General features: G+C 34.7%; 1 protein-coding gene across 5 annotated transcripts in view; it reads right to left on the minus strand.

Moving 5' to 3' along the window:
- The window catches only part of LOC140742813 (synaptosomal-associated protein 25), a 32,524-nt gene extending 18,229 nt beyond the window's left edge, over positions 1-14,295 (minus strand). For 4 of the 5 annotated variants that reach the window (XM_073073834.1, XM_073073835.1, XM_073073836.1 and 1 more), the window contains exon 1: positions 14,173-14,295. In XM_073073834.1, coding sequence (XP_072929935.1) covers positions 14,173-14,186 — 14 coding nt within the window. In that variant the 5' untranslated portion in view covers positions 14,187-14,295. The other variant, XM_073073838.1, reaches the window with a different exon arrangement.
- Between the last annotated feature and the right edge of the window lie 11,163 nt (positions 14,296-25,458).

Here is a 25,458-nt window from a genome sequence, read left to right on the forward strand (position 1 = left end):
ACAAATATTACTGTTTTGGTATTCGTTTGCGTATTATTCAGTTCTAATACAATCCGCTAGGGGCGCTGATTGGAAATGTATGGGAAATATTACGTATTTCGTACAAAAACAAAAACAGTTATTTTGTCAAAACGTTAAAACTCATACTAAGGGTATTGGAGTGCTTGGCTTGCGTGATCGCGTGATCATTTCTGATGACTATCGGATCTTTGATCATAACCTGCCTATTTACTTGCATGAACTCTCTTGTACCTCAACATTGTATTGTTCTCACAACTATTTATAAGTGCTCCGAAATTTCGATTCATGAGTCGACAATTACCTTTTCAAGCATAATTCAGTGTTATTAAATATTTAACCTTATTTGAGAGTTCAGGGCACCAGAAAACGTAGTGTGGTATTTTAAATGTAGGGAATATTTATTTATTAAATTAAACGAGGGACGTTACGAAACAGTAATCGGAAATCAATAATAAATGGTCTTTGCAAATATTAATATTGTAGATGTCGAGAGCGTAATATTTTTTGAATTTTGAAGTAATGCAAATTTAGAGCGAAATTGCGTTATGTGGATAAAATTATGTGCATTATCTGAATAATTAACACATTTGCAAATACTTAGTCATTAAATGCATCATATCTTCTTCCTGTTATTACTCATGCCTCTCTTGTCTCTTTTCATTTAAGTTTTGTTGGTAGTACCAACATATCTTTTACTTATTTTATCTTTAGCTCCATATTTTGTTCTATACGTTGTGGATTTACTAATAGTTTGGGTCTAAATGATGACCTATATACTCATGATATGATTCACATATCATATTTATTATCATTACATATTACTAGCATTCAACATTTTATGATCTCATCTACTGTAATCGTCGCGTCTCGTGTTATTATATTTCTTCATCGTCACTATTATTGATATTATTCATGGAGATTAAGAAAGGAAGTAAATTCCTCAGAGTTATATTCGTAATATTCCATCTATCTTTATTTAATTCATAATTTTATAACCATTTAGAAATAATGCCTGACAAATATTAAAAAAAATCATCTATACAACATAATTCGTAAAAACTAGCAGAATTTGAAAACCAACTCAATATTTTTGAAAATTTTAGTGTTAAGTTTCGTAACCAAATGAGCACTTAATATATGGTAACAGCGTCTTTCTTTATGGGAGGAAACATAAAAGAAGGAAAGGGCTTTAAGAGAATTAAAAAGATACCTGCATAGACCTACATCATGAGGCATTAATGGCAAAACTTTCCTCTGAAACTCATTATGAGTTGAATGTACTTAACAAAATTTGCCAGGTGAATTACCAACGAGATTTTACGACTTTGTCTAGCTAGTTACGAAGTTTACCCAAGAGACCTAGCCTATTTTATGACCTGCTAAGACTATTTCGAGGTACTACAATTATGTAAGATAAACTAGATTTACGTGTTCTAGTGCTAACATGAAGGTTATTCATTTTGTACGTGTCACCGATGTTGGCTAAACTGGCACGTAACTTCCTTCCGTTTTATTTTCGTCACGCTAAAAGGACACTTTAAATAATTGTACTTTTATACACGAAAGCTTTGCTATCTTTAGATATTTATTGCTGTTGAAAGTTAGTTTTCTGTGAACATTTTATTAGCATGTGATTTCAAATTAGTGTTTCGATATGAAACAACGCAAAGAGATTGCGTAACTTCTAGTAGATCTAGAATAATACTATCTTAATTTCGCATGGCTAAGAACAAACGTAAAGGAAATAAACCCTACTGGGGAAATTTATGCAGGACTCTATCATATCTTTGATGAAAACATCAGTTATGGCTATGTAGAGTTCTGATATAAAGTGCAAAAGCTTTGACACATCGACCTCTTCGTATCCGCTTACAGAAGTTCGACAAAAGGGTTCATAATAATTCAAATATCATCTATTAAAAATCTTAAGTGACTCTTTTTAAAGTTCAAATTCCTATCACAATTTCAGATTATGTTTCACTATAAAAAAGCGGTGGAAAAAGACACGAGTAAAAGACTATATTACAATTCAATTTCAAGGCAATGCATTACGCATAAACATTGCAAAACTCCTGAAGGCAAAAGCTACTAAACTGAGCAAACATCAATAAATTCAATAAATTATTACCCAATGCTGACGTTATAATGAAAATTAACTTTTACTAGCAGGCAGGTGAACAATGAACTTGGCGAATGTATGAACGGGTGGAAGGTGGCGGCACTGCGGCCTTGAACGTTCCACCCAGGCGGAGGAAGTTACCCCTTCCGCTGATTAAAATGCCGCAGAGTGCCGTAATTAAACATGTTGTTTGTGATACTTGCTTAATTACGATCCAAAGGTAAAACGAAATATTAACAATGAATGATTGTGAAGGAATAACCTAGAGGAATTAGTCGAAAGTCATGTGTAGAAGCCAAGATACACGTAAGAAATGATGTTATAGGTGTTACGTTGGCAAGAGGAACAAAATATTGAGACAAAGAAGACACAATTCGGACAGCAATCGAGGCTATTGTAGATTTTTTTCTTTTGCAAACCAGTCTATAGTCCGGTCTATAGTCCGCTTGATAGTAAAATCCAGCAATAGACATCTATAATCCCCCTGAGGTTGTTCACAGAAGCGTTGTTACGCCGGAGGAAAGGTGTGGCGGTGGTGCCTTCAGTCACACCAAAAAAAATCTACTGGCTTAAGTCGTTTGGCAAACCAAAAGACAGTCAAAAGATAAGTTATTAGACAGGTTAGAAGTAGACCGAAGATTTTCAGACAAAAATACATAGACAAGATTGTAGGTTAAAGTAATTTGTCCCTGTAGTTCCGGGACTAGAATAGGGCTACGGTATCCCCTGCCTGTAAAAATCCCACATAACCCGGCGTCGCTCCCACGTCGTCGGGTACCTTTTGAAGGTTTCCCCCTCGAGAAAAAAAAAAAGAAAAAAAAAATAGGTTAAAGTAATTGTGTATTAAATTAGAACCATAAATTCGTTAATCTTAAGAAAACCAGAGTTTAACCAGCTAACCACGTGTTTAGACAAAACAATGTCGGTAAGGTTCAAAAAGTTATTATGAAGTAAATTACAAATTTCCATAATTCCATTAGCGTCTATCTGCTTCATAATTGGGCTATCAAAAGAGGTTATAATTACAAACAAATTGGTATAGACTTAAGATAGAAATTGTAACTTTTGAAAATGTAAATTAGCAATGGAAAAATGATTAATGAAATATTATTATTCGGTAACAAAGTAGATCACAGAGACATTCAACTATATAACTATATAATACAACTGTATTTGATAGTGTCATTTACAATTGGTACCAATTGGTAGTATATCAAACGTCAATCAATTCGTGATGGTGTTGGTGTGAAGCGGGGATAATTTATTTTCACAATGTCTTCCTTTTACTTCTATTTTAAAATCCTTGGCAGATTAAGATAATGTGGATCATAGGATTCAAATCAGAGTAAAAAAAATATTGAATTGTAATCTTGGCAATCATAAATGATCTTGGCAACTCTTCTGTTAAGTTAATAGTAAGCTAATTTTGATGTAAATTTTTAAAGCCAGCTCTTCAGAGTCACTTGGCTAAGTACATTATGATCAATATTATTTATTATTCTGTTTGGCATCAATCCTATTTTAATACGTCATGAACTTGTCTATCATGGCTATCCGTCCAAACTATGGCCGTTATGGTGACCTTAACCCGTCTTGTTGTGAAAGGAGACGTATTGAGCTGTGCGACAAAGGCTTGATGGTGCTTGATGGCGATAAGAGTCATCATAATAAGGTAAGTTGGGGTAACGTTGGCGATGAGGTAAAAACGTATGAAACAAGTTGTACGCTTCAATGTTGCATGTTGTTAATTTTAACTAAAAAATTGATATAAAAAAGCCCCACTACTTAGTATATAGCTCATTACCCCTGCAGTTTAGAGGAATCCAACGGAATCTCATATGTTAAAATCGTTAAGTCAATTGAGCTGCAGGGCCTGTTAAAGAATGACACATAGACATCACACATCAATACACCAATATAATAAATATGCTTGAAAACATTCCCCTCCGCAGTGAGGTGAACATTGATCAAATTAGTATGAGATTTCATCCATATAGGTTACCCCACCGTCGCGATGTTACTCCAACTTATAGTCCGCGCTAAACTGCTTATCCGTTCTACAGTGAAGTTTTTGAAGGTGGTAGAACCCTTTGTGGTTCGACTCCGGCGGCACCACCGCCACACCTATTTCTACCTAATAACAGCAGTGTTAGGCGCTGCTGTGTTCCGGTTTGAAGGGTGTGGTAAGGAAGACAGACTTTTCCGAGGCGTTCCAGCTAGTCCTCAGGGGTAGCGGCGCATCTGTGGCCGACCTTAGGTAGGAATATCTAATCCTATCTGGGGTTGATTATAGATGTCCATGGGCGGCAATAGCCACTTACCATCAGGTGGACTGCATGCTCGTCTGCTACTCTAATATTATAAAAAAAAAGTTGTTGCGAGCAGGTGTAGTCATACAATTTGCTATGGCGCCGCGATTTATTTCTATATTCAGAGCGGACTAGCAGTTTTGGCGGACTATACCTTACACCAACATAGCATAACGGCATGCAATCGAATGACGTTAGCAAAATCGATCCGTGGTATAAATTCATAATTTAGTATCTATGACCAAGACTTTGTAGATTGCTTCAATATTCGCGGTGAACACGAATAAAAATTGAATACTAAACGTAACCGCTCCTATGCATGCGATACGGCATTCGCGGACCGAACTTTTGAATTTTAATGACCGCTCTGTACTTAGCAGAGGTTTGACTTTGAGCTACGTTTGTGTTCCAAAGTAAGTCTCGACCCCCTGAGAATCGCAGTCTGTAAGGGGGTCGCGAAGTCTCAGAAAAAAGTAATATTACATTTTAAAACACATTTTGATAGGAAAACGTTAAGGACATTACAATTTAACACATACATAATTATGAAAATAAATAATTTGTATGTAAAAATCGATTTGAAACATAAATTAACAAGTTAGTAAGACCATACTTCGTAGATTGCTTCAATATTCGCGGTAAACACGAATAAAAATTGAATACTAAACGTAACCGCTCCTATACATGGGATACGGAATTCGCGACCGACCTTTTGAATTTTAATGACCGCTCTGTACTTAGCAGAGGTTTGGCTTTGAGCTACGGTTGTGTTCCAAAGTAAGTCTCGACCCCCTGAGAATCGCAGTCTGTAAGGGGGTCGCGAAGTCTCAGAAAAAAGTAATATTACATTTTAAAACACATTTTGATAGGAAAACGTTAAGGACATTACAATTTAACACATACATAATTATGAAAATAAATAATTTGTATGTAAAAATCGATTTGAAACATAAATTAACAAGTTAGTAAGACCATACTTCGTAGATTGCTTCAATATTCGCGGTGAACACGAATAAAAATTGAATACTAAACGTAACCGCTCTTATACATGCGATATGGCATTCGCGGACCGACCTTTTGCATTTTAATGACCGCTCTGTACTTAGCAGAGGTTTGGCTTTGAGCTACGGTTGTGTTCCAAAGTAAGTCTCGGCCCCCTGGGGATCGCAGTCTGTAAGGGGGTCGCGAAGTCTCAGAAAAAGAGTAATATTACATTTTATAAGAAATTTTGATTAGAAAACATTAAGTAAGGGACATTACTAATTATGAAAATAAATAAATTGTATGTAAAAATCGATCTGTGACATAGATTAATAACTTAGTAAGACCATACTTCGTAGATTGCTTCAGTATTCGCGGTGAACACGAATAAAAATTGAATACTAAACGTAACCGCTCCTATACATGCGATACGGCATTCGCGGACTGACCTTTTGAATTTTAATGACCGCTCTGTACTTAGCAGAGGTTTGGTTTTGAGCTACGGTTGTGTTCCAAAGTAAGTCTCGACCCCCTGGGTATCGCAGTCTGTAAGGGGGTCGCGAAGTCTCAGTAAAAAGTAATATTACATTTTAAAACACATTTTGATAGGAAAACGTTAAGGACATTACAATTTAACACATACATAACTATGAAAATAAATAATTTGTATGTAAAAATCGATTTGAAACATAAATTAATAAGTTAGTAAGACCATACTTCGTAGATTGCTTCAATATTCGCGGTGAACACGAATAAAAATTGAATACTAAACGTAACCGCTCCTATGCATGTGATACGGCATTCGCGGACCGACCTTTTGAATTTTAATGACCGCTCTGTACTTAGCAGAGGTTTGACTTTGAGCTACGTTTGTGTTCCAAAGTAAGTCTCGACCCACTGGGGATCGCAGTCTGTAAGGGGGTCGCGAAGTCTCAGAAAAAAGTAATATTACATTTTAAAACACATTTTAATAGGAAAACGTTAAGGGCATTACAATTTAACACACACATAATTATGAAAATAAATAATTTGTATGTAAAAATCGATTTGAAACATAAATTACCAAGTTAGTAAGACCATACTTCGTAGATGGCTTCAATATTCGCGGTAAACACGAATAAAAATTGAATACTAAACGTAACCGCTCCTATACATGCGATACGGCATTCGCGGACCGACCTTTTGAATTTTAATGACCGCTCTGTACTTAGCAGAGGTTTGACTTTGAGCTACGTTTGTGTTCCAAAGTAAGTCTCGACCCCCTGAGAATCGAAGTCTGTAAGGGGGTCGCGAAGTCTGAGTAAAAAAGTAATATTACATTTTAAAAGACCTTTTGATAAGAAAACGTTAAGGACATTACAATTTAACACATACATAATTATGAAAATAAATACATAATAAGAATGTATTTGATATTGTCATAAATGTCATAATACAATACAAATTAAAAATAGGGAGTCGCGAAATATTTTTACATACTAAGAATCGTGCCTTGACAAAGATTGAAAACCACTGAGCCACAGTAGCGTATAACTAGGTATATGGCTATAGGCAGTAGGTACATCTAGTTATAAAAGCCTCCCACGCTCACTGACAGTGTAGGAAGTACTACCTATTGCGTGGCATTTAGATAGCAGAATAGAACTGCAAATGTCAACCTCTCGCAGAATCTAGACAATTTCCGTATACATCCGTTTAAACCAGATTATTATTGTATTTTTATAAAATTGAAATGACAGCGAAATCACTAAGAGTATACAGTCCACCTGGTGGTATGTGGTCACTGCCGCTTATGGACATCTGTAACCATCAGCTCCTTATAGAAAAGAAATTATATGTAAGTTAGCTTGCATATATAAGGGGTTACGTTAAAACAAGGGTGGTGGAATCCAGTCGAAGAAGTGGTGACGTAAAAGATGACGTAAATGTGACGTAAGAGTGTGCAAAACATTTCATATTAAAAAAATAATAAATTGATATGTGTTCTATTAATAATTATAACTATATAACCTTTTTCATTTCTTAACGAAGTTTGTGCATGAATCATTAAAACATGTTAAATGTTATAATTTAAATATTAACCGTAAGTTGAGTAGCTACATAAATCTTATAGGATTACTAATCCCATCCTGACCTCAAACCGCGTTAATTATGCGGGCAGCCTTAGAATTATCCTATGTTTATGAATTGTTAAGCCGGGATAAAATTACCCACGACCTTATATAAATGAGTGGCCTCGTACAAAAGCCATGAACCTGTAAAGTTATGTTTAGCGCTCGCGGAAAAACGTGTGGCCATAATCTTGGCATTTACGGAGATAGGGGCATGACGATGGTCGCAGTGGCTGGGAAAATCGATAGGCGCGCGCACCGCCTGGCCGGGGGCGGGCGGCGCCCACCCTCTCAATTTTAACTCCATGTCCACGTTCAGCACTATGCCTATGTATCTGTAGAAATGAATTAAATTGTAGCACATCTGTGATTTTCATAATCTACAAATACGATTGGTCTAACAGCAAACAATTTGACATACATTATTTGCCTGGTTGTAAGAGTCAAATTTATGAGTTGAAAAGGTTTTCGAAATAATCACATTTTTTTACATATAACCAAAACTAGAAGAATTAACTTAAATTAAAAATTAGTAAGAGGCAACGCACTAAGCCGAAAACATCTAGGATGTCTAAAAATAAAATCATGTACTTCGGTTACCTAATAAAATATATTTAATGCAATTAAAGAAATTTTACCTGAAAAGATGACCAATAGATGAAGAAGAAATAAGACTACAATTGAATTATGTGTCACATATGTGATCAACATGCAAAAATATACGTGTTAATGGGCGCACACTAATTCCTTGCCTAAATCATTACTAATAAAAACGCGCCAAAAGCAGTACAATTTCATTCAACACTGTCACTTACAGTGTCAGTTACATGCGAGGAAACTATCATGGAGAAGCTAGTCATTGATAATTCCCTGAACTTCAGTCCACATGAATGAACATTTCATATCTGTTGACCTTTAGTGATAGATTACCCTTTTGATGTTTTGCAGAGTTCAATTCTTTAAAGGGTTCGTCATATATTTTACGCCTGAACTTAACCTTAGAGATCATATTTCTATATTTTTTAATGTTATCAATGGGCTAAAATAAAACAAGAATATTCTCTTTTGTTTGTTAAATGGCATTTGCTTGGGTAGCTATTAACGATATTTCGTTTTATTAATTAAAACGATTTCGTTCTATAATGATAATGGTCATATTTCGACCACTAGGGGAAAACTATTATCTACTCTAATATTATAAAGAGGAAAACTTTGTTTGTTTGTTTGGTTGTAATGAATAGGCTCAAAAACTACTGGACCGATTTTAAAAATTCTTTCACCATACGAAAGCTACATTACCTACGAGTAATATAGGCTATATTTTATATGAAACATATTTGATAAATAGATTTTGAGGCGGTACAAAGTTTGCCGGGTCAGCTAGTAGTAAATATGCATATTTTATAGCTGTTACGTGGATAGTTTGGATATTGCAACTATTGACATTGCGTTGAACGTCATGTTGTTTAAGATAAGACACGTATTTTGATGAGAAATAGTAGTGTCTACACTTTTCAATGACAATATATTATGATGGTAGACAGGGCCGGATTTAGAGGTCTAGAGGCCTTGGTGCAACAAACGTGTGGAGGCCCCCTGGCCCCAAATTATTTTCCGAATAAAATGAACATTTTTTTCAGTTGAGTTTTTCAATAAATATTTTATTGTGAAACGCAGATAGATTCTTCTAGTATTCATGGTTGTACAAAGTACTGCAGATAAAAGTAAAACAGCGAAAAAAAATATCAAAGGAAAAGATATATTTTTTTACTAGTGTTTACTAGTCGGAATTAAAAAAAAATCCGACGTCTCTATTGTGGGGGCCCCTCTTTCGTGGAGGCCCCGGGGCAGCCGCCCCGGTTGCCCTCCCTTAAATCCGGCCCTGATGGTAGATCTATTAGGTATACTACAGTAAGGTACACCTGTTTAACCTCCAATCAAACCTTTAAATTTCAATTCAAATTTGTTTATTATTTATGCTGCATAACGTTATTAGCCATGTTATATTTAGCCCTTTTTGCTTCCAAAAGTTCCAAATCGATGCTTTTATTTTATATAACCCGATTGCCTTAAATAGATCGGCTATTTTCTTCTCGTATGTAACAAAAATGAATGAATATGTCCCTTTACACTTCGTTTCCCTTAAATACCCTTATCTCGATCTGATTCAATGAATTTACGGCCTAATAGCTAAGCTTTGACGATTACACGAACCAATGATATCAAAGGATTTAAATGTTACTAGCTGACCCGGCAAACGTTGTGTTGCCATATAAATAAAAAAAAATGTTAAGGGTGAACAACCCTTATCACTTACGGGTTTGAAAAATAGATAGAATATTTGAAACTGCGATGGTAGCGAAGCCTGTCGAATCCAATGTGAAACATTCCAAAATCAACAACTACTTACGAATTAAAAATTAATTAAAAAAACCTTTTCCCACGGACTAAATTGTGAATCTAAACCATTCTCAAGTCCCCTTGAACACACACAACAAATTTCATCAAAATAAGTCCAGTCGTTTAGGAGGAGTTCAGTGACATACACACGCACATAAGAAATATATATATAAAGATGTTGAGTTAGACCAACACACGTTGGAGCAGCGTGGTGGAGTACGGTCTAAGCCTCCCCCAGTTGTAAGAAACCTTTCCTAGCAGTGAACATGGCATAACAGGTTTTGCAGCCATTATGAAAATAGTAAACGAGTGCTACCAAACCATACGAGGCTACTGCAGCCTATTTAGCCCGTGAAATCTTAGCAATAAGTCTAAATAGACAGAAGTTTTATCCTCAGCTGACCACCCGCCTGTACGTATTCCTGAAGCAGTTGGAACACTTTGTAAATTAGCACATAGTAGCGCCAAACTACTGGTATAACAGAAATAGCTGTGATGCCCTAAACTCGAATCACGAAAAGTTTTAGCAATTTTCACTTACTATTGGTATTTTAGCGTCTGTATTCGAAATGGTCGCTTACAAGAGCTCTCTGCAAATATAAATCTAGATTGGGTCAAGTGGTGGGAAAACCACGGCGAGCGAAAACTTTTAATAAATGCACATGAAAACATAGTAATGCAGCCGATATTGAGTTCGCGAGAAGTTTCTCAGGCTCTCTCATTCTTTCCTCGCAACAAAATCGAACTTTTATCACAATGGGTGCAGATATTTTGCATTCAATAATAAGCTAGATGTTTTTAATATCTGCTTTAGTGACGATAAGTAATATTGGCAAGTAAAGTTTAAATTATTTGCAAAAATTGCATCATAATGTTATCTTTTATATGAGATCGTTACGAATCATCTTATCACTATATTTTTCTTTTTAATTTGCGTTCAGACAAAAAATATACCACAAATATTTTAGTAGGGTTACGGAACCCTCCGCGTACGAGTTCGACTCGTACTTGGCAGAAATTTTTAATTACTGTGTATAGCAAAATTAAACAAATGATACATAATTTAACGCAACTTTTATGCAAATATCGCGTGTTACGTAATAGCACAGTATAAGGATCTATAAGTAGAAGTATAAGGATATTTGTACCGTGGTAATAGTCTACTTAAACTTCTTATTGCTCCAAAAATATTTCGAGTTATTGCGCAATTTCAAACGCGCCCTGCACCCTGGGTCATCGTTTTATTCGTACGAATACTTGTTATTCATACAGAGATGCTACAGTTGATTGGACAGACGATCCTTTTGTCCGATCTCGGCTCGTCTTTTGTGAAGATCAATGAAGCTCCACTTGCACTTGAAGTAAAAATAGCATGGGGAAATTGTGAAAGATTGAGCGGCGCCGTCGATGCATGCTATCATATTTGCTTATGTTGTCTTTGTTTTACGCTTACTGCTATAGACGGTTATTTTTTATCTTTTTCATGGTGTAATCACCATGCTGTGTATAAAAATATTTCGCGATTCCTTACTTTGAGCTGTTTGTAACTCGTATAAAAATTTTCGCAACCCCCTACTCTTCATCCTTTCTAACTTGTATTTATTATGTTACAAATATCCAAGTGTTTGATATCCTTACTAAAATTCCTTACTAATATTATAAATCCGAAAGTAACTCTGTCTGTCTGTCTGGTGGTCTCTTCTTCACGCCCAAACCACTGAACCGATTTTAATGAAATTTTCTAGTAAGATAGTCTGAGACCCGAGAAAGGACATAGGATAGTTTTATCCCGGAAATCCCACGGGAAGTAGGGATGGCGATCTAAGATTGATTAATCGGAGAATCGATCTTTTGGACCCAAAACATCTTTTGGAACATCTTTGGAATCGATCTTTTGGACCCAAAACATCGATTATTTTAATCCATATTAGTAAGGATTGAATCGTAAACTATGCATTTGATCAAGTGATGATCTTTAGCAAACGTGAAGGTACGAACTTTCAGTTTTATGTATGTTAGTATGTTATATTATTTTCTTTTAAACGCGGGCGAAGCCGCGGGCAAAAACTAGTGTTATATATATCCATAAAATACTTTATATATTTTTATAATTACGTATCTGTCATATATGTACTTAACTACTTAAAAGTCCTTAAAACTTTGCTGTCCCAGCGTTGCACTGTTCCTTAATTCTCCTACAAAACCTACTTACTGCTATTTGAAATCATATGGAATATACTTACCATACTCAATAACAATTACATTAGATTGTAATCAATAAAATTAAATGTAAACAATGCAGTTTAATAACAATGTTTTTTTCTTAGTCTTTTTTTTTTCTAGGGTCAAATGCATAAATGAGAGGTTTCACAGGCAAACCTTTAATAGAATTCTTGTATCTTTAACTTGTTTAAAAAATTTGCCTGGTTGTTAGATTTTTTTCTCCTTAAAACCATATTGTTGAATAACGACAGTATTCTTTACTAAAGTTTAATAGCTTAATCACTTGCTAGTAATTTGATTTGTTTTACTTCCTTATGAAAAAAATCTGAGGTGTTAACTGTACTAACTACATATGGCAAAGGTATTAATATGCCAATCACCAAATATGGTTAATCTATACTTAGTCATGTGTCATTGCCCTCAAGTTGAGACGACTAAAAATAAAATTTATCATTTCATACATCACAGACTTAACAATAAATAATGAATGATAAATGAAATTAATAATAAATAAAATAAATGAATAATATGAATATTGCATATTGAATGAATTTAATGTGATATTATTGGCTTATTTTGGTTTTTATTTTTGTGGTCTTAACTGCTCTAAAATAAGATAGTAGGCAGAGTGATTCTGTTGAATTTAGTCCCATTTTTTAACTATTGCATAATTGAGATCAATTTTAACTTCAAAGGTTTTTTTGGACAAATTTAACATGGTATACTTTCCGAGCTATCATTAACATAGACCGGCTAACACTGCAGTTATGATTCATTCATTCACAATAATTCCACTCATTCATCTATCTTCCTATCAAAAAAGTTTCCAGTCAAAGTTAGGCATATTTCATATCATGCAAATTTTCCATCCATGTAAGACGGCTTTGACTATAGATAATTATAATATTTCTGTCCGTAGCAGAACCCATAAGAATGAGAATGTCAAATTACTTGTATACCAGTAACAATGGATTTTAACATTCTGAATACTGCAAGGAACACAAATGAGATAAATTATATTTCACATTTTAACTCCTTTATTTTCCATGGCCAAACGGTAGAATTGGTGTGAAAGTAATGGTACCATGCCAACCATAGTACATAAAGAGATAACGTCTTATTCATAATTTAATTATTCTATGCAATTTGATGTATACAATTTCCTTTTTTACATTATTGGTTTGGTGTTGATTCTTTACATATACAATTTAATTCCTTGAAATATACTCATGAAATTTCTGAAAATCTCTCTAAATCAAATTTATATAGCTTATTGTGTCTACAAAATTGTTTTTATCCAATAAATTATATAAAAGAATAACCTTGGTAGAAATAAAAATAGAGTGGAAAGGTATGTATTGTAGATTTATTTTTAATTGATACGCCCATATACAAGCCGTTGGTCAAATACACTTAAATATATTTCTGAACTAATTTTACCATAATATAAAACAGATTAGACATTTGGTAATATTATCTTGAAAATATTTAAGTACATGCATACTTATGGACAATTTAAAAATCGGCGAATAGGGAGTAAGTATTGGAATATCTTGCCTGACGTCAGACCGGAATAATCTGATCATGACATCATTACAACAAACAGGATATTTAAGAACAATTAATATTAAACAGATATACATCCGGAGAAATTCTGCAGCGCACTTTCATCGATTATGGGGTCAGATTGCTGGTAATTAGAAATTATTAGCGGCAGAGGACTTAGAAATAAACGAGTACTACAAACTCACCTGAAATCTGCTAATTAGCCTTTAAATTAAAACAAATTGCGCTCGGTGTCACTTCGCACACACACAATGCACCAAAATACAGCACAATGATGAAATGAAAGGCTTTCACTGTCAGACTCTTGGTGAATCGGTCGGTCGATCGACTCTATGAGGTTAGCCACTGAATGCGCAATGTTTTGACTATGCGCATTGGATTTAGTCGTGGTTGGCATGCGCGTTCACATACTTTTCGCGGAAACGATTTGAATTACACCCACCTTTGGTAAGACATTGTTTCTTACTCGAAAATAGACATAAAAAGCTATTGACATTAAAAAATACGCTCTAACAAAACAAAATACTGACAGAAGAACCAGACAAAACGAAGGCAAAGATAAAATATTAGTAGTATTAGCGCCATCTATTGTTGAGTAGCAGTAAACTGATCAACAACTTGTCTTGTAAATTTCGTACTAGTATAGCTATTGCCACAATAGATGTCGCTGCTAAGTGTGTTATAGTTGCCATCCAAATTAGTTATTTTCCTAAATATTTGGTGTTTTTAGATTAATTACGACAATGGATTTGACAGCTTCAAATAGCTTAATTATTAGTCATAGTCATCGGTTTAGATAAATTAATAACAACAACAGTACTTATAAAGTGGTCAGTGTCAGAAAGTAATTATTTATAATATTGCATCTAAAAAGTTTAAAAATATTGCATAATATATTCCTCGAAAGGAATACAATTTTAAAAAAGTCGAGACTTAAGTCAGCCATGCCAAATGTACTGGGATATAAATAAAAGGGGTCAAATCCTGAAGGTTGAATCTTTATGTATGAGTCGCGACGTAATTCTTACTGTATCAGAAGTTCAAATAATACAATAAAGGAATGGTTTATTTATTATTATTTTGATAGATGATAAGTAGAACTTCATCCGTGTTTAAAAATCCAGGACGAGGACGGTAATTTGTAAACGAATTAATTCCGTAACAATATACATTTAAATTTTGAATCACGCTCACATTTTAAACTAGTTTGCTTGGTTATGGGTCAGTGCTATCAATAAAAATATTGCCATGCAACAGGATCTATTTAAATAAATATTATTTTTTGAATGGACAGCCTATTTTGTGCTATTATCGTGTAATAACGCCTAGAAGTTGCTTAGCGACTATAGACTTAGGCAGGCTACGCACTGCAGAGTAATCTAATTATATATAACTCAAAGGTAACTGACTGACATAGTGATCTATCAACGCACAACCCAAACCACTGGACGGATCGGGCTGAAATTTCGCATGCAGGTAGATGTTATGACGTAGGCATCCGCTAAGAAGGGATTTTGATCACTTTTACCCCCAAGGGGATAAAATAGGGGATGAAAGTTTGTATAAATATTATTAGATAATAATTACTTCGTAACGCGAGCGAAGCCGCGGGCAAAAGCTCGTTTATTTAATATAAGAGCGACAAGATTTTATTAATTTTACAGCAGCGTCTAAAACTGATATATTCTGGTATGACTTTGAAAATCGGTGAATTAAACTGAAGCATTTGGGCCCGCACCTCACTAAAGACAATTCTATAAACCGTAATCAAACTATTACAGCCCTTGTGCTGGGCTTCTGACAGTGTGAAGGAGTTTATGGCCACAATCTACCAAGCTAGCCAAGTGCGGATTGGTAGAGCTCACACATCATTGATAACATATTTTTTGGAACAAGTTTCCTCACGATATACATCAAATTTACCTAAAGCCAAAGACAAAAAAAATACGCAATTAATTTTGAAAATTCCGATGTGTGTCTGGGATTCGAACCTATGATCCCCGATTGAAAGAGTTTCGTTCTATAATTTAGTTTATCAGGGATTAGTTAGTATTTATTCTATAGATATTGTATATTGATTGTATGACCGTTTGATTGTTATAACTATGGTTATTACAATTGTAATTTGTAACAGCACGCGTTTGAGTAGGCATAGGGTTGCCAACATTTTAAAATAAAAATAATATTTCTTACAAAAATATCTAATAAAAATACAAAAGAATAAATATACATCATTGATCTATAACTAAAGATCCGCCACAAGCGGGCAAAACTTGAAACATACAAAATACGGCAAGTGGTGTAAAACGACTCAAGCCAAGTCCAGTCGCTCTCGCGCGGCGTAGTAATACACACGAATGTCACTGAACACGTTAAACGTCATTATTTTGAATTTAAAGCCTCAAAATGCCTTCTTGTGCAATGCGTAAATGCAAAAATTATGCTCGAAAAAGAAACAAACTTCATGGAATCACCTATCACACATAAATGAAGAGAAATTATTAAATTTTGTTTATTTTTCGTGTTCGATCCGCCATGATTACGTGAGTAACCAGAAAGAGACAAAGTATGTTTTTGTCAATGAAAGTGATAAAGACGCAAAATGCATGGTCATAGATCAACAGAACTAAAGTGACATTTTATTGAATGTGACGATGTTCATATGTCGTATGTTATAGTTTAAGATCCCACTGCTTAATTTTTATATTAGTGTGTTTTTAGTCAAAATATAACATTTTATGGTTTATTTTAATAAAATAAAATCGATATATGGGAAATTCTGTATCCTAATCTTTAAATTTCCTTCGATACCTGTGGTAAATAATAAAAAATATTACCATAAAATTTATATAGGATAGTATACGGTATTTTAAAATTTCTTTAATTGAATAAATATTTCAAACATTAAGGTCGTATTTCTTCCTTAACCTAAACATAATTTAATAAACAATCTTTGTATAGCCAGAAATTAATCCTCAAAAAAACCACGGTAAAATTAAAATCTTATATATAAAATTCTCATGTCACAATGTTAGTTACTCTGTACCTACTCCTGCGAAACGGCATTACTGATTTTCACCAAAATTTATACGCATATTCAGTAAGTCTGAGAATTGGCTACTATCTATTTTTCATATCTCTTAAGTGATAAGGGTTGTTCACCCTTAACATTTTTTTATTTATATGCAACACAATGCTTGCTGGGTCAGCTAGTACATTTATAAAATTTACACAACTTTGCAATTAATGGTCGTGTGTAAAATAAAACTGATAATAATAAACATAGATTAGTAAAGATAGTTCGCCGCCTTGAAATTGAAATAAGCCACAAACGGCTTAATAGTAAGTTCTTTTTTGAATTCTTGACAAATAAAGACATTTTTAGAGAAAATTTACGAATAAATAACTAATACTGCGTAATTTACATAATAAATAAATAATTATTTCAAATATTTTAGAGACATTTTAGCACGGAGACGTGGCAAAACTTTTTTACGCAACTATTTCAATTCTCAAAACTGGGTACATTTTCTTGTTAGGAGTGAGTAATATTTACTAATCTATGATAATAAATATACACAATTTTTAAATCGTATATTTTAAACCAGTCGATACATCTGTATGGATACATTCTTTCAAATTATATTTTTATATAATAATAATTTATTTAGTTAAACTGTACTATAACATTTCTAAGTAAACGATGTACTAAAACTATTATCGACAGTTTTGGACATTTTTTACCTTCTGTTCCATTATTTCTTTGTCTTTGACAAGCATGCGGATCAATGGGAAAGCCACCATACGTCCCGTTTTTACGGGACAGTCCCTTTTTTCGATGCTTCGTGCCGTTGTCTCCGAAATGAACCGTTGCCATTGTCAATTAAGTAACAGTAAATAGTATAATTGTGAAAAAAAACATGGGGTGCTCCATTTATCAGTTTTCATAAAGCGCCCCACATTTTTTGCACAATTATACTATTTACTGTTCCTTAAATGATACCTATATTGAAAATTATTTTCTACTTTTTAGTTAATTTTATCATAAAAGCGTGTTTTTTATTATTTTTAACTATATTTTTTCAAGTAAAAAGTATTTGACATAAAAAAATCGATGTCCCGTTTTAAGTAAGTAATCATTGGTCACTATATTCCATGGTCAAAATTTACGTTTGCGTACACTTGAAACGCAAGGTCAAACACTAGTTGTCTTTTTTATCACATTGTTCTAATAGCTCTGTCCCTTATAGAACATTTGTCTATGTAGTTAAAGGTAAGTAAATTAAAAAACGTGCATGTGTGCTATCAAAGCAGTTTCGCTCAAGTTTTCTCTTAAGTTAGTGGGCGTATAACGTGTCTAGTATAAAATGTCATTGATATACATACATTTATTTGAACAACTTTTTTACCAATATGACTGACAGGTTAAGGTGACATTTTTTCTGTCCAATTTTTTTTTGCTGGTCTTTGTGAATACTGGCAGCCTCTCACGAAGGCATTACGGAGAACCCCACGACATCTGAACGACCTAATCTTAATTTCTATTTCTATAATATATAATACATTGACTAAAACATAGTAGGTATACCATAGGTACAGTGTGAATTTGTCGCCTTTAGTATGAAAAGGTTAGCATCTTAGGTAAGTTCCCGCCATTCATTATGATTCCCCAGAATTTGATCCTTATCCAATTTGATACTATCCAATGAAATAATAATACAAAGTGTGTTTGTTTTTATAACGAAGTCGTACGATTCCCGGCTAGCAAAATATATTGTTTAAGTAACCCTGCAGTTTTAATTTTCACTAAAATCGGCTTATAACTTTCATCTTTTTTAATCCTTGTAGTTTCGGATTTCGCACACACTTTAAATTTCACCATATATATTATAGAGAATGGCATCCCTAGTAGGCATATGATAAAATTAGGATTAGCTCTTCATGTCAGTTGATTAGATAAGGTGCTTGTGCCTTCGTTGCCTATTTCCTGGAATTGTAGACCAATCTATATTTAAGCACTACTTAAATCAATTGATTAATTATTAGTTATAATTGCATTGAAATGATGTTTCGTGACTTATTTAGGTAGAAAGGTACTTAATAATCTAAAAGTGGTTATTGTTTGCAGACACTATGGCAGCAGCTAAATTGTGATTTGAACGGTTAAAATGACTATAGATAAGAAGACCTAGGTATCCTATTGTTGCAAGCGATGGTAGAACTACGCCATTCGATTCGAGTGCTACTATCGTCACACCTTTGTTTGTGATAGCAGCATAGTTAAGCTTTACTGTCGTTTAGATTAGAAGGTAAAAGTAGTAGAACTCTCAGTGGTTCGACTCCGGCACCAACTCCACACCTATTTATGTCTAACTAGCTGACCCGGCAAACTTTGTACCGCCTCAAAATCTATTTATCAAATATATTTAATATAAAATATAGCCTATGTTACTCGTGGATAATGTAGCTTTCGAATGGTGAATTTTTTTTTAAAATCGGTCCAGTACTTTTTGAGCCTATTCATTACAATCAAACAAACAAAGTTTTCCGCTTTATAATATTAGTATAGATAATAGCAATTGTTAAAAGCTGTTGTGTTGTGGTTTGACGGGTGTGATAAGAGACATATTTTTCCGAAGCATTCCAGCTTAGTCCTCAGAGGTAGCGGCGCATCTGTGGTCGACCTCGGGTAGAATTCTAATCTTGTCTGGGATTGATTTCAGATGTCAATGGGCGGCAGGAAGTTGCTACTGCCATTACCCATCAGGTGGACTGCATGCTCGTCTGCTATTTAATGTTATAAAAGGTGTGGTAAGGGAGAGACGCTTAGGTATAAAAGGCATTCTTACTTAGTCCTAGGAGAAGCATCGCATCTGTAATTGACCTCTAGGAGAACTACAATAGTATCGGTTATAACATATAGATTGCTATTTTCACTATATTAAAATCTGTTTGGTATATTTTAGACAGTTAGAGGCATATACAGGATGAATTTTTCAAATAGGCCTTCAGGGCCAAATCCGAAACTATAAGGATTAGCGAAAAATGCTGAAAGGAGTTACGAGGCCGATTTTGATAATAACTAAAACTGCATCATTTGTTTTTTAAAATATCTTTTCCCTAGCCGGGAATCGGACGAGTTCATATAGTGTTGCTTATAAGTAATGATAAATGACAAACTAAAGGAAAAGCCTCAATTTTAAGAAAATACATATTTTTTATAATAATTTGGCAGTTAAGTTCCTGCCATTCATTACTTTAAACAGGCATATTTGAAAAAATCACCCTGTGTAGATAATTAAAAACACATAAAGACATTTTTATACAGATTATCGACTGTTGTTATGTTATGCATTACAAGACGCGCATGGATGGTTTTTGGGGATTCCTAAAAATACCCAAGACAATATAATTGCTGTTTGAATCACCTCACGATGTTTGAGGCGTCACTGAGTAAAAATCAAACACATAAAAGATGATTATGTATGTAAAAAATATACGGGGCATAACCGTAGCTATGAGTAACTCATCCCCCCTTATCTCATCAGACCATGATTACTTTAAATTTATCCTACTGCGAAGGGTAGGTAATATTTTTAGACCATATTTACAAATATACTAGTGGTGCCCGCGGCTTCGCCCGCATTTTAAAGAAATAATATGACATAAATAAAACGGAAAATTTGTACCTGCATTGGAATGACAGTGGTGCCATCTGTCGAAAATTGGTCTTATCAACTCCCAAACCCTCGTGGGCTCTTGGACAACAACTTTGCTAAAAATCATCACTTGATCAAATGCATAGTTTCCGATTCTATAACTACTTACGAATTAAAAATTAATTAAAAAAACCTTTTCCCACAGACTAAATTGTGAATCTAAACCATTCTCAAGTCCCCTTGAACACACACAACAAATTTCATCAAAATCAGTCCAGTCGTTTAGGAGGAGTTCAGTGACATACACACGCACATAAAATATATATATATATATATATATATATATATATATATATATATATATATATATATATATATATATACATACATATATATATATATATATATATATATATAAAGATGTGTGGTTCTGTCGCTTGCCGTACTCCAAAAAGAAGATGTGACGTATTTAACAGAAAAGCGTTATATGAGGTGTGTCGTTAGATTAGGGCATATATTAGACATAGGTCTTTAAGCCGTCCGTTTTTCTGTGTGTGTACCTAATAATTATTAACAATATGTATTCAAGTAGTGGCAAATGAATTACGTATACTTAAGCTATTTTTACTTTACTTTTTTATTTTAATTTCAATTTAATTTTTTTTTAACTCTGGACTAGAGTTCACATCATAAAGAAAACAGTAATCCTGACTTTGGCCTTATTTTCTGTCTTTAAAACCGTTCTAAATATCTTTTAAAACTGAAATAATGTTTTCATAAGGATTTGAAAGGATAAAAGCAATCAATGACGTGTCTTTCTAGACGTCTAGTAGTTACATGGTAATTTATGTCTCAAATATCTTATTTAAAACACAAAGAAACCCGGGTATGCCCCGGCCCCAGCTTATGAGCTAAGTCACAAAGTATTGTGTAGTCGAACGGTGAATGAGATAATTGAAGGTGATTAGGGTCACGTTTCATAAGAACTCAGCAAAATTGCACGTGAAAATTGAAAATTGAAAATTGCACGTATTTTTTGGTCACGGATGTAGCAAATGTATCTTCATTTTTGAAGGTGGTAAAATCTTTTGTTCATCTCTCACTCTCATCTGTCTCAACTCTGAAGGTATTAAGTTTTTTTTAATAATATATGAGTAGCAGACAAGCATGCAGGCCACCTGCTGGTAAGTGGTTACTGCCGCCCATGGACATCTGTAATCAACCCCAGATTAGATATTCCTACCTGGTATCGGCCACAGATGCGCCTCTACCCTTGACGACTAAGCTGAAACGCCTCGGAAAAGTATGTCTCCCTTACAACCTTCAAAACGGAACACAGCAGCGCCTAACACTGCTGTTAATAAGCAGACATAGATGTGGCGGTGGTGCCGCTTGAGTCGAACCACAAAGGGTTCTAGCACCTTCAAAAGTACCACAGTATAAAGCGCTTGTGCGTTCTGGTTTGGAATGTGAGAGATATACAATTACATGAAGCGTGCCCAAATTAGTCCTGAGTCCATGAGGTAAGTACTATCAGGTGGCCTGAGAGAAGGATATCATGGTAACGTTGGTCAGATAGCTCATGATAAAGGGCAGGGCACAAAAAGCAAAAGATTTGACGTTGATTACAAATAAGTTGTTGCCCTTGAAGGCTTTGTTGGAATGCAGATATTGTCCAGACAGCTCTATTACAAATTGGTGGGACGATACAGAAATAGAAGGTGACGGCTTCTTGGAATACGACTATTTCTATCGATTGTCGTTATTCAGCCTTCCATAATTCTGTTATAATTAAGTGTAAACCATCCATTATCCATTTTCTGCCATCAAGAATTTATTTATCGTCATCTTCTATTTATCAGCGTCTGTTTTGTCTTCAACGTGCTAGATTTGGATTGAGATTTCGAGGTAAATTCAGAACACTGTCACAAACGGGTCTTAAAGAAGAAGAAATATATAGCAGAAATAACTCTTCTTAAAAGCGATGCTTTCAAATCTGGCGTTTCAAATGTCCATGGCGACAAAGATAGCTTTCCATTAGGTAGTCTGTTTTATCACTAGGTTTTATCATAATTAATTTTATCTTCTGCTTATAACCCATCCATCATCCATCAATCATCGTCACCATTATTTATATGGCCTTTTTCATCAAACGGATTGCATATAATTTATTATTTCCTTAACAGTAATAATCAACATTGCATTTTATTAGCTAAAAACTGTAGATTACAAAATTACAATGCACATTTTTGTTTTTAATCAGCTACCTTTAACGATAACAATGGAATATTCTAAATATTATTATGGTCATAACGATAAATTATTCGTTATCTCTTATAGTAAAAACAAAAGAAAAACTGTTAAAAAATAAAGCGTATGTTATTTCTTTTTTTATATAATATAAGAGTAGCAGGTGAGCATGCAGTCCACCTGATGGTAAGTGGCTACTGCCGCCCATGGACATCTGTAATCAACCCCTGATAGGATTAGATATACCATTTTTTTTTTTTTTTTTTTTTTCTCTCGAGGGGGAAACCTTCAAAAGGTACCCGACGACGTGGGAGCGACGCCGGGTTATGTGGGATTTTTACCGCACTAAAACCCCCCCGGTGGCCGTCCTCACCGCTTGTTGGAGAACTCCGGGATCTCCAACGGAACACAACCGGAGCCCTCCAAGCGCGATGCCCAACGGGCTCTACCCTGGGGGAGCAGTTTTCGCTCCACCCACACCATGTATGTTTACGACGGTATGCGACCACACATGCCGCCGTCCTTCCCGGGGTCACTTGGTGGACGGTTCGAGCTCCCACTCTTGCCGTCCGCAACCCCGGAAGCCCCCTTTTAGTCGCCTCCTACGACAGGCAGGGGATACCGTAGCCCTATTCTAGTCCCGGAACTACAGGGACAGGATTAGATATACCTACCAGAGGACGGCCACAGATGCGCCGCTACCCCTGAGGACTAAGCTGGAACGACTCGGAAAAGTAAGTCTCCCTTACACCCTTCAAAACGGAACACAGCAGCGCCTAAAACTGCTGTTATTAGGTAGAAATAGGTGTGGCGGTGGTATATTTATAAAATAACATGAGTTCTGATTTTTTAACTATAATAGTAGATATTTCATAATATTTGATAACAAATACTAAAAATATAGGTAATTTTAAAAATATAAAATGTTTATTTAATACGAAACCTCTCTCGCTTGGCGTTTTTAATTTTTTTCCGGCTTATATTACCAACGTTTCATAACTGATTAGTAACACTACATTTATTCTAAATATATTAACATATTGCGTCTTTATTTAAGTGTGCATAAAACAAAACGCTCGCGTATTTGCATATCGGAATAAAACTCCAATCAATCGATAAGCAATGTCTCGAGTTGTCACACACAATAGCCGTGTTTAAGTGGTGATAACGTATCACTTACATATCGTTATGTAAGTTTGAAGGTAACGGCCGCTACGTCGCTATCCGTTACGGGCGTTATCAAGCCGTTATCCGTTAATAACAATTGATGGTAAGGCTTAGATTACGAATAATCCTATCGTAAAGATGTTATCTAAAGGATAAGAGTACCACTATCGTATGTAAAGATTATGTGACGCAAATACATCGTTATGTATTCAATGTTTCCACGTATAGGTCTGGCGTGTTCGTTAGGCATATCTAATTTGGCATTTCTGATTAAAGTAAATAAGCTCCTATGTAATTGTTCGATAATTGTGTTTGTGTAAACACAGGAATTTTTGTAGTAGTAGCGTAAAATAGGTATTTGTTATTAGATTTTTTATACTCAATTAACTGTTGAACTTGTAATCTTGTAAGTAGACGGAGTAAAAATACGTAGAGTTGGTAAAGGTATAGTCTCTTTCTTCTGCGCAGTCAGCGGCTAAAGATGCGTTGCAACTTTTGCATTGCATTTAAAACAGGTCTTTTAAAACATTTCTTTTAGCGTGAAACAGCTTTTATTTTCCGCACCCGCTGTGTAGCGGAATAGCTAATGTTTCAAACATCACGAGACCGCTGTTTTGAGGAGTACATAGCCGCCTTGGTCACGTGTTTGCCGTAGGATAGAAAGAGATCAATATAGTTACCCAACGTCATAGGAGAAACAGCAGACAGTCACGCCGCCGTTGAAATAAAAAGCGCTGTGAAAACTGCAACTGTATTTTTTTTGTTATCGAGGAGGAAACCTTCAAAAGGTACCCGGTGCTGAGGGAGCGACACGGGAGCGACATGTGGGATTCATACCGCACTAAAACCACCCGTGGTTCGTGGTGGCTGTCCTCGACACCGCGTAAATGACTTCGCACCACACATACTACCGTCCTTTTCAGGGTCGCTGGCCGGGCGGTTCGAGCTCGTGCCACCCGCAACCCCAGAAACCCCCTTTTAGTCGCCTCTTACAGGCAGAGGACACCGTAGCCCTATTCTGGTCCCGGAACTACAGAACCCGGAAAATATTTAATTTTGCTGAGAACAAATGTTATTAATATAATTTATTATTATTATTCCGCTCAGTGTTTAATGTCGACCAAAATATTTATTTATATGGAATGAAAATGTAATCTTTTTCAAAACTATTTTATTTAAATGTGTATAAGAACAAAATATCTGTTTTCTTATATTATATTTATAGCAATATAAGTCCATATAATGAAATTAATCATTTGGATGTTATTAAGTATTCTTTTCCTTAAGGGGTTTGATGATTATAATAATTTATTTGCATTTTTGTGGCGATAAAGTTTTTTATATCTGAATGTTTTCACAGATAAGTACAACACTTAACAAAATAATCTATCTTTTACATCTTTAAATTAATGTAGCGGGCATCAACGATATTTCGTCATTTGTTTTGTTCACAATTGATGTCATTAACTCATTATCATTATTTATCATTATTACGATTAGAAGTATGTGAATCCTGCGTGTCTCTTCATAACAGTGTCTTACGTGCACGATTTCTTCATTTTTACGTTGAGAATTAGATATTTTTGTCATAAAAATGTTTATGTTATTGTGTATGAAATCCTCTATAGTGTGACGTGTCATCAAAAATAGTT

Source organism: Epargyreus clarus, unplaced genomic scaffold (assembly GCF_041222505.1).
Source record: "Epargyreus clarus isolate Ecla_fem2 unplaced genomic scaffold, WU_Ecla_fem_2.2 ptg000006l, whole genome shotgun sequence".
In the NCBI taxonomy this organism is placed as follows: Eukaryota; Metazoa; Arthropoda; class Insecta; order Lepidoptera; family Hesperiidae; genus Epargyreus; species Epargyreus clarus.